The sequence below is a fragment of the Metopolophium dirhodum genome, chromosome 4, assembly GCF_019925205.1.
Source record: "Metopolophium dirhodum isolate CAU chromosome 4, ASM1992520v1, whole genome shotgun sequence".
NCBI classification, from domain to species: Eukaryota; Metazoa; Arthropoda; class Insecta; order Hemiptera; family Aphididae; genus Metopolophium; species Metopolophium dirhodum.
This window is the reverse complement of record NC_083563.1, coordinates 36,863,615-36,876,805: the sequence shown is the minus strand read 5'-3', so window position 1 is coordinate 36,876,805 and position 13,191 is coordinate 36,863,615. Positions and strand designations below refer to the sequence as shown.

Genomic DNA, 13,191 nt, shown 5'->3' with positions numbered 1-13,191 from the left:
CATTTGGATTTTGAAAAAAGTGCACATATTGTAATCGAAGAATCGTTTCCAACTGTACACATTATTGCATGCCAATTTCATTTGGGTCAAAGCTGGTATCGTAAAATCCAATCAAATAATTATTTACTTAATCAGTATAAAAATAATACAGAAATAGGGTTATGGCTAAAATATTTTTTTGGTCTAGCATTCTTACCACCTGAACAAGTTGATGATGGTTTTGTTGAGCTCATTTCTATAGCTCCTATAGATAACCATACTTTTAGTGATTATATTTTAGAACATTATATTAATAAAGAGTCTCAATTTCCACCAAATATTTGGGCAGAAACTCCCGTAAATAATACTAGAACAACCAACGGACCCGAAGCTTTCCATAAACATTTCAATGCACAATTTTACCATCTGCATCCAAACATACACCATGTATGTACGGGGTCCGTGATCAACCGCAGGTATAGATTACCTACCTGATAATATACTGCTGTGAATCAGAATTTTTATTCCGGGCAACAGAAAAGTTAGGTTAGATAAATTTTGAACAGTATACACCGAATATTAAATAACGAATTGAACAAAGTTGGAGTCATATAGAGTTGGTACATTTAACGGGCAATAAAGTGCACGGGATCAGCTAGTATTATATATAGGTACACATTAAATAGACAATCTAATTATAAGGCCAATATATTAATATAATAAATTTCTATAAATGTAACAGGTAGGTACCTAAATGTTTTCTTATTAAAAATCGTATAGATAATTTGTTTTCGTGAAAGGTTTATTAAACATATTATACCTATGAACAATAATATTTTTTTCGTACACACAATACCTACGTAATTATATAGTTAATGATATACCTTCAGTTTTTAGAGGTGGTTTTATTTTAAAGTCACATATTGTTCTATCAATTCAATTAAGCGTTTTTTTGAAACTGCACCCGTTGGCGTTAGTCCATACATGCGTAGTCTCCAGTCTGTCCATATTTGGTTAATATATACAATATACAAATATATAATTATGAGTGCTATTAAATTGAGCGAGTTTTGTATTATGATATATTGTTTATTATTCAAAAACACGCATAGTCATACACATCAGACAAACTATGATAAATCATTTATAAAAAAAATTATAATATAATATGAATTATGAACACATAAAATAAAAAATCAATGATACCTAAATATTAGTTGTGCAACTCGTGAAATCAAAATATAATCATAGTTATACTTTGGCATCATAGGTATAAAATTAATAATTATTTTCAAGTGAAGAGCCTGCATAAAAATAAGTTTATACTATAATTATGTATATTGTTAAATTTGTCAATGTAAGAAAAAAACAGAATCCGTCTAAAACATCCCAAACTGACGTTTACTAAAATAAAGTCCAAATGTCCAATACAAATATGATATTTATTGTTTGTTTTACAATACTGATATTGGTTATAAGTAGGTACTAGTATATTTTATAATCAATGATACTACCTATACATAGGTTATGGTATTATTATACGATATGGGTAATATACGATTGCGAATGGAACGATTGCGAACGGACCTTTTCCGGTAACACGATTGCGAACGTTTTTACCTGCCTTTAATCATGCGGTGTTGTCAGATTTGGTGCCAATAACAAATTTTTAAAATTTTTAAAATTTTAAAAATAATCATATAGTAATATAAGGATTTTCACAGGACGTACAATGGTCAGTTTTATAGCCCCCATCCTCCAACACACGTAGTTATATCAGTTTTAAAAGAAACACAAGCTCAAACTTTGACAATAATTAATTCTATTAAAAACAATGTACATAAGCCTATGGCCAAAAAAGATAAACTTTTAATTGAATCAACTTTACAAAATTATAATGATTATAAAGTACACAAAGATCTAACTTTATATTTAAGAAAAACTGGAAATTTCTACCAGGGAAAAAATTTAAAAAAAAGTAAAAATGTAGAAATTTTTTTTAAAAACTATTATGTTGAGTTTATTATTATGTATAATATTATTTATTCATTCAGAACTCAGATCTATGTATTATTTTATTTATTTTTAAGTTTCTAACGTAAAATGAACACGTACATTTTGTAACAGTATTATTAATATTTATACAACGAAAACAGTTTTAATTAATCAACATTTTAAACATTACTTATTATTTTGTATAATTTTATTTTAGTTTGTAACGAAGAGTTGTTTTCTTAATTGTATTATTAATACCAATAGTTTATATTTAAAAAAAAAAAAAATGTTTTAATTGAACTCCCGAACAAAACATATTCAGAAATATAAACTTGGCAACGTAGTCTATAAAAACGTTCGCAATCGTTCGTTTTTCAGCTAAAAAAACAAATTCTCTGATAAGTGTCATTCGTTCGCAATCGTGTTATAAAAAAGGTAAAACGTTCGCAATCGTGTTGTACCCATACGATATAAGGCGATGTGGTTAAATTTATGAAGTGGATTACACCTGCAGTCATTATACTTTAATAGTTTAATAGCATGAACACGTAGGTATCTATCTTTATTGTATATAATAAAATAATATGATTTTATTAAGTAATAGTTTGTAAGAAGGTATATCAATCAATCATTGATTTTATAATAACTGTTGGTTACATTTTAAAATGCATATTATAGTTTCCGAGAGAAAACCGTTATAGGTACCTATAGGTATTTAATATGAATAATATCGTCATTCACAGCGGTGTACCTTAATAATTACAGGAGTCGAAAATCGAGTGCTGACAATCACACAAGACGAGCGTATAATTAAACAGTACTTAGACGTTATAAATGTATTGTTATAATATTTTTATATCATACGACGACCCGAAACGGTCTGTAGCACGCGCAACGCTCTAGAAACGGGTCGGAGTGGCGTCGGCCGACCGTTGGACAGGACTCGGCGAACGTTTTTCCGGGTCGTTAGTCGTTACACCATTTCAAGCGACGGTGGTAGACAACGCGATAATAATATAATAATATAGAAGGAGATGGAAAAATAAAAGGCAAATATGTTTTAATATTAAATATAGTTGGTTATTACATACGCGTATATAAGTATATGTATAGGTCTATATATATACAGATAAACGGCGCTCGTACGCAAGGGAATAAAATCTGTCATTAATATTTTTCCAATTATTATTATTATTATTATTATTATTATTATTATTGGCCATATAGGCCCCGGGGGCTATCACGATCGTTCCTGACAATTATTATTATTCTCTCGGCTATTTCCGATCTGGATCGTTCGATAGCGTAGTCAGACCGGTGCTTGGTGGTTGTGAAGTAGATACGCGTACTATACGTGTAACGTGTATTTATATTATCAATATGTGTGTGTGTGTGTGTGTGTGTATAGTACAAAACGCGTTTTAAAAAAAAATTTTCTTTTTTTTTCATTGGCTGCTGCTGGGCCCGCTGCACGCGCGTATACCTATATAATAATATGTATATAATATAATAACTGTAACGACTTTTCTTTTTTTTTCTTTCTTTCTTTTCGTGTTTTCGACCTGCCACTAGATCTTAATTATGCTAAGCAGTTCGCATTGTGCATACAAGTAAAAAGCCTCCGAGGCCGCGCGCCGACGAGCAGAGAAGTATCCCGCGCGGTCGCCTATATTGCGCTGCCGACGCCGACGCCGCCGCCGATTCCCAGCGCCGTTTGACCCGGACTGCGTTATTGTCGCCGTCGCAGCCGAGGTAATTAAAAACCCCACCCCGCGAGCCGCACCACCAAGGACTGTCATGTGTTTGGGCGAGTTCCTTGTATACTTGTGTCTGAGCGAGTATGATACGATATAAAATATACAAGGTAAAATATTGTCTTGTATATTATATTATCATAATATTATCAGCCTAAGCTTTTTGACTATGGCACAAATGTCAGTTTTGATCGAACATTGGAAACGCGAATTCGTTATTGTGTTAGTTTATTACACATTGTTATTTATTATAGTGAACCCCAAGTATGAATCTTAAAATTGATAACAGTTAGGTATACTAAAAAACGGAGTTAACTGTGCATTTCGATTGAAGGATGTTAAAAAAGGTCGTCCAAATACATTGCAATTTTTACAAATTCGTCCAAACATTACCGCCCATTTCTATCAGGTACAAGTACTCAAGGGGATACCCGCTCTCAAGTGGGCGCAAGGATGATCGGTAGCCGTCGTTCGTATACATAGGGATGTTCGGAAGAAAAAAAAATAATTAATATCATAATAAATTTACCGTCGCGTGGATAACACGTCATATTAATATATTATACAATTACAATGCCCGTCAGTGGCGGTCAAACGGGGGGGGATGAGGGGGATAGATCCCCCCCCATGAATTTTTTTTCAATACCTATTTATAACAATTTATAATAAAGCATTACATATTGTTCTATTTTTTTTTCTAAAAATAAATTTCGATAGACTATATATGACAAGACTATAATAATATTATTATCTAGACTCAAGTTTAGGTACTACTAGTTACTACTAGGATATTATTATTGTTATTAATATTTAGTTGTTTACACAATATATAATATTATGGGAATCCCGTATTATCCTACTCGATGATTAAGAATTTTCAATAACAACACGCTCTACACATTTCCAGAATATTGCCGATACGGGCGATTACATTACGATCGGTAGGTATATTTTTCAATACTACGTAGTCGGTTGAAAACTTGAAACATTGATTGTTTATTATTTGTCATAATATTAGTTATCATCTATCATCGTCTTTCGTACACGAGTTTTCTACTGTGTGTGGTGTGTCCGTGTAGTGTACTAAAGTGTCAATTATACAGTCGGTGTTTTTATTATTGACTATTGTTTATTTTACATTTTTATTTTTTACCATTATTATGTCTAATAAAAGGAAAATTACTAGTTATTTTGATGCAACTTGCTGTACTTCTAAACGCTCGGTGTCGGCAGATGAACAAATAAGTAAGATCACTAATATCGTTACAGAAAATCAAGTTGTGGACTTAGTGGTAATATTTATTTTATTAAAATTAATATAAATGTTTTATTTATGAGGAAAATGGGAATTTCGATTAAAATTATTGTTCTAGACTGTTGATTTAAACGTTCATGACATTGGATCCTACATTAATAGTACCTTGACCGATGCTGATAGATATTTGGTAAGAATTACAACTTTTGTTAGTAATTTATTATTTATTGTTTAGATTACTTCCATGTGTAGTTATAACTTATAGTTCATTATTACCTTCAATTAATACAACTAAAATTGATTCAGATTCTTAAAGATGTGTGGATACCACCAGCTACATTTCCATTTCCATTACTTGATTGTAATGCCAAAAGAGGCTTAAAATTCAAACACCATTGGCTCAATGCTTATAAATGGCTGGCCTATTCTGAAAAATACCAAGGTGCTTTTTGCAAATACTGTGTTGTTTTCTCAACAAATGGTGGTATTGGTGGTCAAAAATTAGGAACCCTTGTATTGGAGGCTTTTACTAACTACAAAAAAGCTATAGAAGTATGTATATTTATAAACAAATTTATTGAAAATTTTATTTATAATTTTTCTATATTTTGATAGGTGTTTAAGAAACATGCAAATTTGGAATACCATAAAACTGCATTACTGAAATCTGATAACTTTTTAAATGTTTATTTAAATAAGAGTTCTTCGATTATAAACCGTATTGATAGTGAAAGGTACATACAAATAATAAGTATACCTATTTAACCTTTAATTAAATATAAATAGAATATAGATGTAAGAAATATATTTGAACTAATTTTTTAATTTAATTTTTAGAATGAAACAAATTGAAGAAAATCGAAAGCGTTTAATTCCAATCATTGAATGTGTGATGTTATGCGGCCAACAGGAAATAGCTTTAAGAGGTCATAGAGATTATGGTCCTATTTGTTTCAGTAGTATGTATATTATATAATACTATATAGGTAGCTTACAACTTGTTAAGGCTCAAGTAGAAAAAATAGTTAATGCCAAAATTGTATTAGACTGTTCAATACTTTAATAGGAGTAAATACTAAAGAATATAGTTTTTATTATATAGTTATAATATAATATAGTATTTATTGTTTAGGTGAATCAAATGAAAACGAAGGAAACTTTCGTGCTATCTTGAAATATAAAGCTAAAGATATAGATTACATGAAAACCTATTTAGAAACAGGCTCTAAAAACAAATATATTAGTAATCGAACTCAAAATGAGATAATTGAAACATGTGGAGATATTATTTTAAAAAAAATTGTTCAAATTGTCAATAAATCCGGTTTTTTTTCTGTCTTAGTCGATGAGACAACAGATGTTTCGGTAAAAGAGCAACTCACCTTATGTGTCAGATATTTAAGTGGATCTGGAGAAAATGTGTCTATGAATGAGAGCTTTTTAAAATTTATTGAAGTACAAAGTCTAACAGGAGAAAATCTGGCTACAGTTATTCTTAATGGTAATAAATAACAAGATTATTTTATTTTATAACAACTAGGTAACTCTTTTATTCATTTAACGTTTGAATTGTATGCATGTAAATTATTTTTAATTTTAAGGTTTGAATGCTTGTGGAATTGACTGTAATAATATGGTAGGACAAGGTTATGATGGAGCGAGCAATATGTCAGGACATTTAAAAGGTGTTCAAACTATTATTAGGGAGACATACCCTAAAGCATTGTATGTGCATTGTGTGGCTCATAGCTTAAATTTAGCTGTATCTAAAGCTAGTAATATTCTACCAATTAGAAATTGCTTGGGCGTTGTAGAAAAAATATACTGCTTTTTTAATTCTCCTAAACGCCAAAATGTGCTTTTAAATACAATTGAAGAAAGTGATCTAGACCCAAAAGTAAAAAGCTTAAAGCGGTTATGCGCAACAAGATGGGTTCAGAGGTATGAAGCTGTAAATGATTTTATAGAGCTTTTTAAGTTTGTAGTGGTGTCCTTGGAAACCATTTCTAGTTGGAAAGATACTAGTGCTACAGATGCTACTATTTTAATTAAAGCGCTTGATTCTGAATTTTTGGTGTCACTTCAAGTAGTAAATGTAAATTAATAATCTTTTAAATGTTATATTTTATTTATATAAATCATTTTAAAGAAAATAATTGTTTTTAGATATTATTTTCTTATAGTTTACCATTGTGTAAATTACTACAAAGTAAAGGCATTGACTTAAAGGAAGCTATAGATCTTGCAGGTGATAATGTTACAATACTTAAAAACTTAAGGAGTAATATTAATACAGAGTTTAATCAAATGTTCAAAAAAGCACAGGTAATTATGATTACTTTGATTGAAACTTAAATATTTTAAATTAAATTTGGAAGTGTAAAATTTTAATTATAAAACATTTATGATAATTTATTATTTGATTAGAAAATGGCTGAATTCTTGGATTTCGATATTAAAATTAAACGAATTAACAAGAGACAGATATATAGAGATAATTCTATCATAAGAAATGATGGTTCTACGCCTGATTCTGAGGAGTATTTTCGAGTATCCATATGTGTCCCTTATATTGACTTCTTTATAAGTCAATTGGAAGAAAGGTTTTTGGCTCACCGTAGTATTTTTAAAGGTTAATTTCCTATTTAAATAAATAATAGTTCTATACTTCATACTTGAATAGTTCTATTTTAAAAATTAAATAATCAAATAAAAGTAATATATCATCTAATTTTAAGTTATTTCAAATTTAATATATTTATTGCAAATTTAGTTTAATTGTACTTAATATTAACTTTTCAAGGTTTTCAATGTTTATTTTCAAATGATTTTGAATTAGAAGGTTTTGAGGAATTAGTAAATTTTTACCTTTCTACTGATATTGAAACTGTGAAAGCGGAATTGAATTTATGGAAAACAAAACTTTCACGCATAGGAAAATCTCCAAGAACAGGACTTGATGCTATAAAGTTCTGTAGACGTGAATTATTTCCTAATGTGTTTGATTTATTACAAATATTTTGTACACTTCCGGTATCAACCGCAACACCAGAGAGAATGTTTTCATGCCTTAAACGGTTGAAAACATATTTAAGAAATAGTATGGTAGAGGTAAATATTCTGTATTGCTGTGGTCAAATATTTGTACATATAATCTATTGGAATAAGTATTAAATTAATAGTTCAAACATAAAACACTATGTTTAGGACTAACTTTTTAGGTTTTGTTAATTTCTTTTGTACATATTTCAATTATCCTTATGAATTTTTGAAATGTCAATTTAATGCTTTATGCTTATATGTAAATTGTATAATTTTATTATTCTAGAGTCGTCTCAATGGCTTGGCCACTATGGCTGTTCATCGTGGGGTTATAAACATTACATCCAACGAAGTACTGGATGAATTAGCAAAAAAAAAACAAAAAAATAGATTTACTAATATAATAAAAATATTGTTAATGCTATAATAGTATAATATATTTATAAAGTCGGTATACCTAACTAAGTTATAAATAAAGTTTGTATTTCCCATAATTGTATTAATTGATATTAGAATTAGACATAACCATAAATTATATTTTTAATGATAAAATTATGGATGTTAAAAAATTAGCCATATTATCCCCCCCCATGACAAAATCATTTGACCGCCACTGATGCCCGTACGCCGTTTATATCATATTATAAACATATTATATAGCTTATTGTCTATATTAGACGTCTTACATATATCTGCCCGCTGCCGTTCTCGTACCTATGTCCTATATACATCATCGTAATATGATAAGAAACTCATATAGTATAATATTATATCCTACCTACCTCTACTTCGTTGGTGTAGTATGCTACCAAAAAAGTTTGCAGGTGTTTACCATTTTTACATACCGATTAATAACAATAATTTATCTAACTAAAATGTACTTAATGCGTATTGATGATTATCATTGTAAGTAATTGAATACGCTATGTATTGTTATGCTGTGTCTACGTTATCCCAGAAAACGTAAAATATATTGACAATTATTGTGTTATTATCTTTTGGTTGGCGATTTAACATATATGTTACTTAACACAGTGAGGTGGAAAGACATAACACAAAATAAAAAAATGTAATATCTAAAATAGTAAGTTATTATGGGGCTTAGTGGATATTTACCGGTCACCTACCAGATAAAAACCAGTATAACTATTGTCGTATATTGCAGACAGTCGTCAAAATAATATTATTTAATATATATGTAATATAGGTGGGAATATTTCAAATTGTAAATTATTGACATAGGTCAGGCCAGCGAAGCAATATGTGCTGAGGCGACGATAATATTTTCTATATAACACTACCATACGCACAGGCTCGGGGGCCCCTTTGTCGCTGAGTGAATTCGGCGAGGACGTAGGTACGACGTGCGCGTGAAACGCCGATCGTAGTACGGCTAGGCGATCTGAACTTTCTAAGTGTTTTATTTATGTTTGTTTTACTACATCAAAAGTTTTTCCGACCTAAAAACCCTAGTTAAACATTATTTTAGTCATTCTTACGTTCTTACCTTTTATAGAAACAGTGCCGGGATATACGTACTATGTGTCAATGAAGTTTTATTGAACTGAATAGTGCCAAGGTATATGTAATCTTTGAGTCATTTCAACTAGATAGGAACGAACTAAGAATTGACAAGCGCATACCATCGTACCTCAACGAGTTAACAGTGCCATTCTAATTAACTTTAGAGAGTGTCATTAACTAGATAATACGAGGGTAAGGCGTATAGTTGGTTTACCGCGTATTGTCTAATACGGGTGATACCACACTATTGATATTTAGCTATCATATTATTGTATAACCGACGAACTGACGACCGTTATAATATTATGTTGTTTATCTTAAAAACTCAAGCCACTGCAGTTTTTTTCCCGTAAAAAAATTAAATAAAAATATAACACATAGAAGAGTAGACATGTCATATTTCCCTGTGATTAGCATACCTACTGCACGCGTACAGCTTTTTGGTAGGTATCATACTACACGAGTACTTATAATCTGTCTTCTGTTTGTATATATAAAACAGCAAGCTGACTGACTGATCTATCAACGCACAGCTCAAACAATTGGACGGATCGGGCTGAAATTTGGCATACAGATAGCTATTATGATGTAGGCGTTCGCTAAAAAAGGATTTTTGGAAATCCAACCCCTAAAGGGGAAAAAGAGGAGTTGTAAGAATAAAAAGTAATACTTAAAGTGATACTTGTAACATTTTGTTGCGGCAAATGTTTAAATATGTATGCTTATTAGGGACGTCAAATATTATTGCCCTAGGGCACCAATGAGAGTTTGCACGGTACTGAACATCGCTAATAATCACAATATTCATTTCTGGTAGTAAAAATGTAAAACATTGTCAATCCATGAATTCATTCATGCAAGTACCAATAACATTTTTGTAAAATTGCAATAGGAAACGGTAAAATTATCTCATAAAATATAGCATAGTATTTATATAAGATAATATTATAACTATATATTACGCTATGCGCAAGTCTTGACGAGTTATATCAATAGGTATCTGAACATATTATATAGTCAGATACATAATCATAAATAAAATGTTCAATGCAGGGGCACTAACTATAATTGCCCCAGAGTTCCAATGATTTTTACGATTTGCGCAGAACTATATAGTTAGCTAGTGGTATTTTACATTTTGGATAGGTAATTTGATTAATAACAATTTAATTTAATTATAGTTGTTAATTATTAGTTCATACTTATTAGCTCGAAAAATGCATGATAAATTTATTTTTGACAATTTGTTAGTTATAGAATTATATTTTTGATTTAATTAAATAATATTCAATGCGTTTATTTATAACTGTTCCAAATTCTATTCGAAGCGAAAATAATATTAATTATTAACTGCATCTTAGTGTATATATGATAATATATAATATATATCATAATAAATTATCAATTATTATATTTATATTATGGTACAGATTATTATTAACGAAATTGTCTAAGTTATTTGTGTCTACATCATAAAGAACATACATTTAAAACGGAAAAAAAGATTCAGAAAGAATTGATAACATAAAATATTAATATTGAATATAATAATTAATAATATAATAGTTTCGGTTTGACGACGGCATATGATTTATAAAATCAACTATACTATATACCATTAACAGTTATAATTTTAATTCTATATAAAGCCATATATTGTTATTACTTAATTTAATATTATTATTATTATTACCTATAAAACGCATCGTAATAATGCGACAGTTTGCAATAACCGTTAAAATGCAGCAATGTAACAATATTATATATTATTATTATTCCCGATGTCTACAGTGCGTATACGTATCGGGTAAATATAATGTACAATAAACGTATATAATATACATATAGGTATATATACTCGTATAATATGTTACATGTATATGCGGACTTGAAACCGTTCTCACGTTCGTTACGCGACGTGCGAAGAAAATAAAAACCAATATCGTTTGATGCCTATACGTTCAATGTGAATGGGCTGTTTAGAGAGAAAGAGACGGATGATATTATGTACACCGATATAATATAATGTTATATACGCAAGACGTCGTCGGTCCGCCGGCTAATAATACGCGTACCCCTATTGTGACGCGGACGGGGGAAAGAAACAAAAAATCCCCCCTCCGTATCCGACCGAATCGTTGTGCGCTGGAAAAAAAGTTGGCGGCGGGGCTGTTATAACCCTACGACGGGATAGTATATGGTATTATTGCAGTGTACAATATATTATATTATATAGTATAAAGGCGACGGTGTACAGACTGGAGAAAAAAAGCTCCCATTGAAACAGACCTTGCACGATTATCGTCCAGACTTTCCCACACGTCGTTCGGAAAAGTATATATGCTGTATAGTGTTGTGTGTGGCGTAAAAAAAGTTCTTATACCCGAGCTCGACCACCTCTCTCCCCCCCCCCCCCCCCCCAATCTCTCCACTCATAACCGTTAGCGGACATATAGTGCCATATACATTATATTATATAGGTACTATATATATATATTATATATAGGTACGTAATAATAATAATAATAAGTACTGAGGCACATAATATAACATAATATAATAATACGGGCTTATGGCGTGTTATATGATATACAATACTTGGCCGTTTACGTGTGTTTGTACAATGTACTTGTATAAATGCCATGTGTATTATAGGTACGGCTGAGCTGCAGACTTACTGTGCTCGTCCTTGTCCCCAAAACTATTTATTATTCGATTATTTTATTATACCTATATGTATGAAGGTACAGGAATTCAACTTTTGAAATATTTAAATCTGTTAGTTCCGAAAATGTCCAGGCTATAATCGCACAATTAGTTTTTTTAATCAAAGATATTATATTTTTGGGCTGCAGGATATAACTTTTGTTTTTCTAATCAATTTTTGCAACGATTTGTTAATTTCCACGGAGTCACAAATCAACAATAAAAAAAAAATTAAATTAAACTCCTAACAAAATTTAGAATGCTATACTAGATATTTTTCCACAGCACTAAATCCTGAGACCTGAGTACCTGTACCCAAAAACATATCTATGATTCCTCAATTTTCCTTGCAGAGGAAAAACATCTAGTAGCATGTTACTTATAATGTAAAAGAACGAAATTTTTTTAATTAATAATTAATAAACCAGGAAATATTAGAGATTATAGAATAATCACATCAGTGGCACTTTTACACAAGAATAGGTCCAGTTTTGATTAGGCTTACGCCTCGGAAGACCTTACCTTAGCTTTAGGCTATTCAAGAGCTGCGCTAGCTTACATTAGGGTTGCCTCTAATTTACGTCTTCTATGGAACACAAGCACCACGGTTGCAGCCATGTACCATGAAACCGACCTGATCTCCGGAGTTTACCCTTACCAGGCTGGCCTGTCGAGTTTGGTAATCCGACGTTACTAACGAAACCACTAGCCCGCACGAATCCAACCCAACTTTACCGGTGCACCCTCTGCAGGGAAGAAGTCCAGGAAACAAGCACTCTCTTAGCTCACTGACACCCTGGCTAACCCCCGGTTTGTGCAACTTGTCATAATTAGGTGTCACAAGTAGGGCATACCTCGCCATCGGTCCATGGCTACCGAATTTGGAGCTTTCAAATCCTTTGAACCTACACGTGACACCACCAGGGCTGCCAGCGA

The 13,191-nt window shown here is 31.0% G+C and overlaps 2 protein-coding genes across 3 annotated transcripts; both read left to right on the top strand.

The window, feature by feature from the left end:
- LOC132943633 (uncharacterized) lies at positions 1–4,005 on the top strand (the record flags this gene model as incomplete). Its single annotated transcript, XM_061012660.1, has 3 exons — positions 1–369; positions 1,693–1,957; positions 3,983–4,005. Coding segments are annotated over 3 exons (657 nt in total), but the record flags the coding sequence as incomplete, so codon positions are not given.
- Positions 4,006–4,314: 309 nt separating this feature from the next.
- LOC132943493 (52 kDa repressor of the inhibitor of the protein kinase-like) lies at positions 4,315–8,635 on the top strand. 2 transcript variants are annotated; one of them, XM_061012509.1, is made up of 11 exons: positions 4,315–5,020; positions 5,102–5,173; positions 5,290–5,535; positions 5,599–5,717; positions 5,821–5,942; positions 6,326–6,484; positions 6,585–7,078; positions 7,150–7,308; positions 7,411–7,615; positions 7,787–8,094; positions 8,312–8,635. In XM_061012509.1, exons 1-11 carry the CDS (start codon positions 4,889–4,891, stop codon positions 8,450–8,452), a joined length of 2,157 nt encoding a protein of 718 aa, XP_060868492.1. In that variant the 5' UTR covers positions 4,315–4,888; the 3' UTR covers positions 8,453–8,635. The 2 variants fall into 2 exon arrangements, with proteins under 2 accessions (XP_060868492.1, XP_060868491.1); XM_061012508.1 differs by having other exon boundaries at positions 6,116–6,484.
- Positions 8,636–13,191: the final 4,556 nt, after the last annotated feature.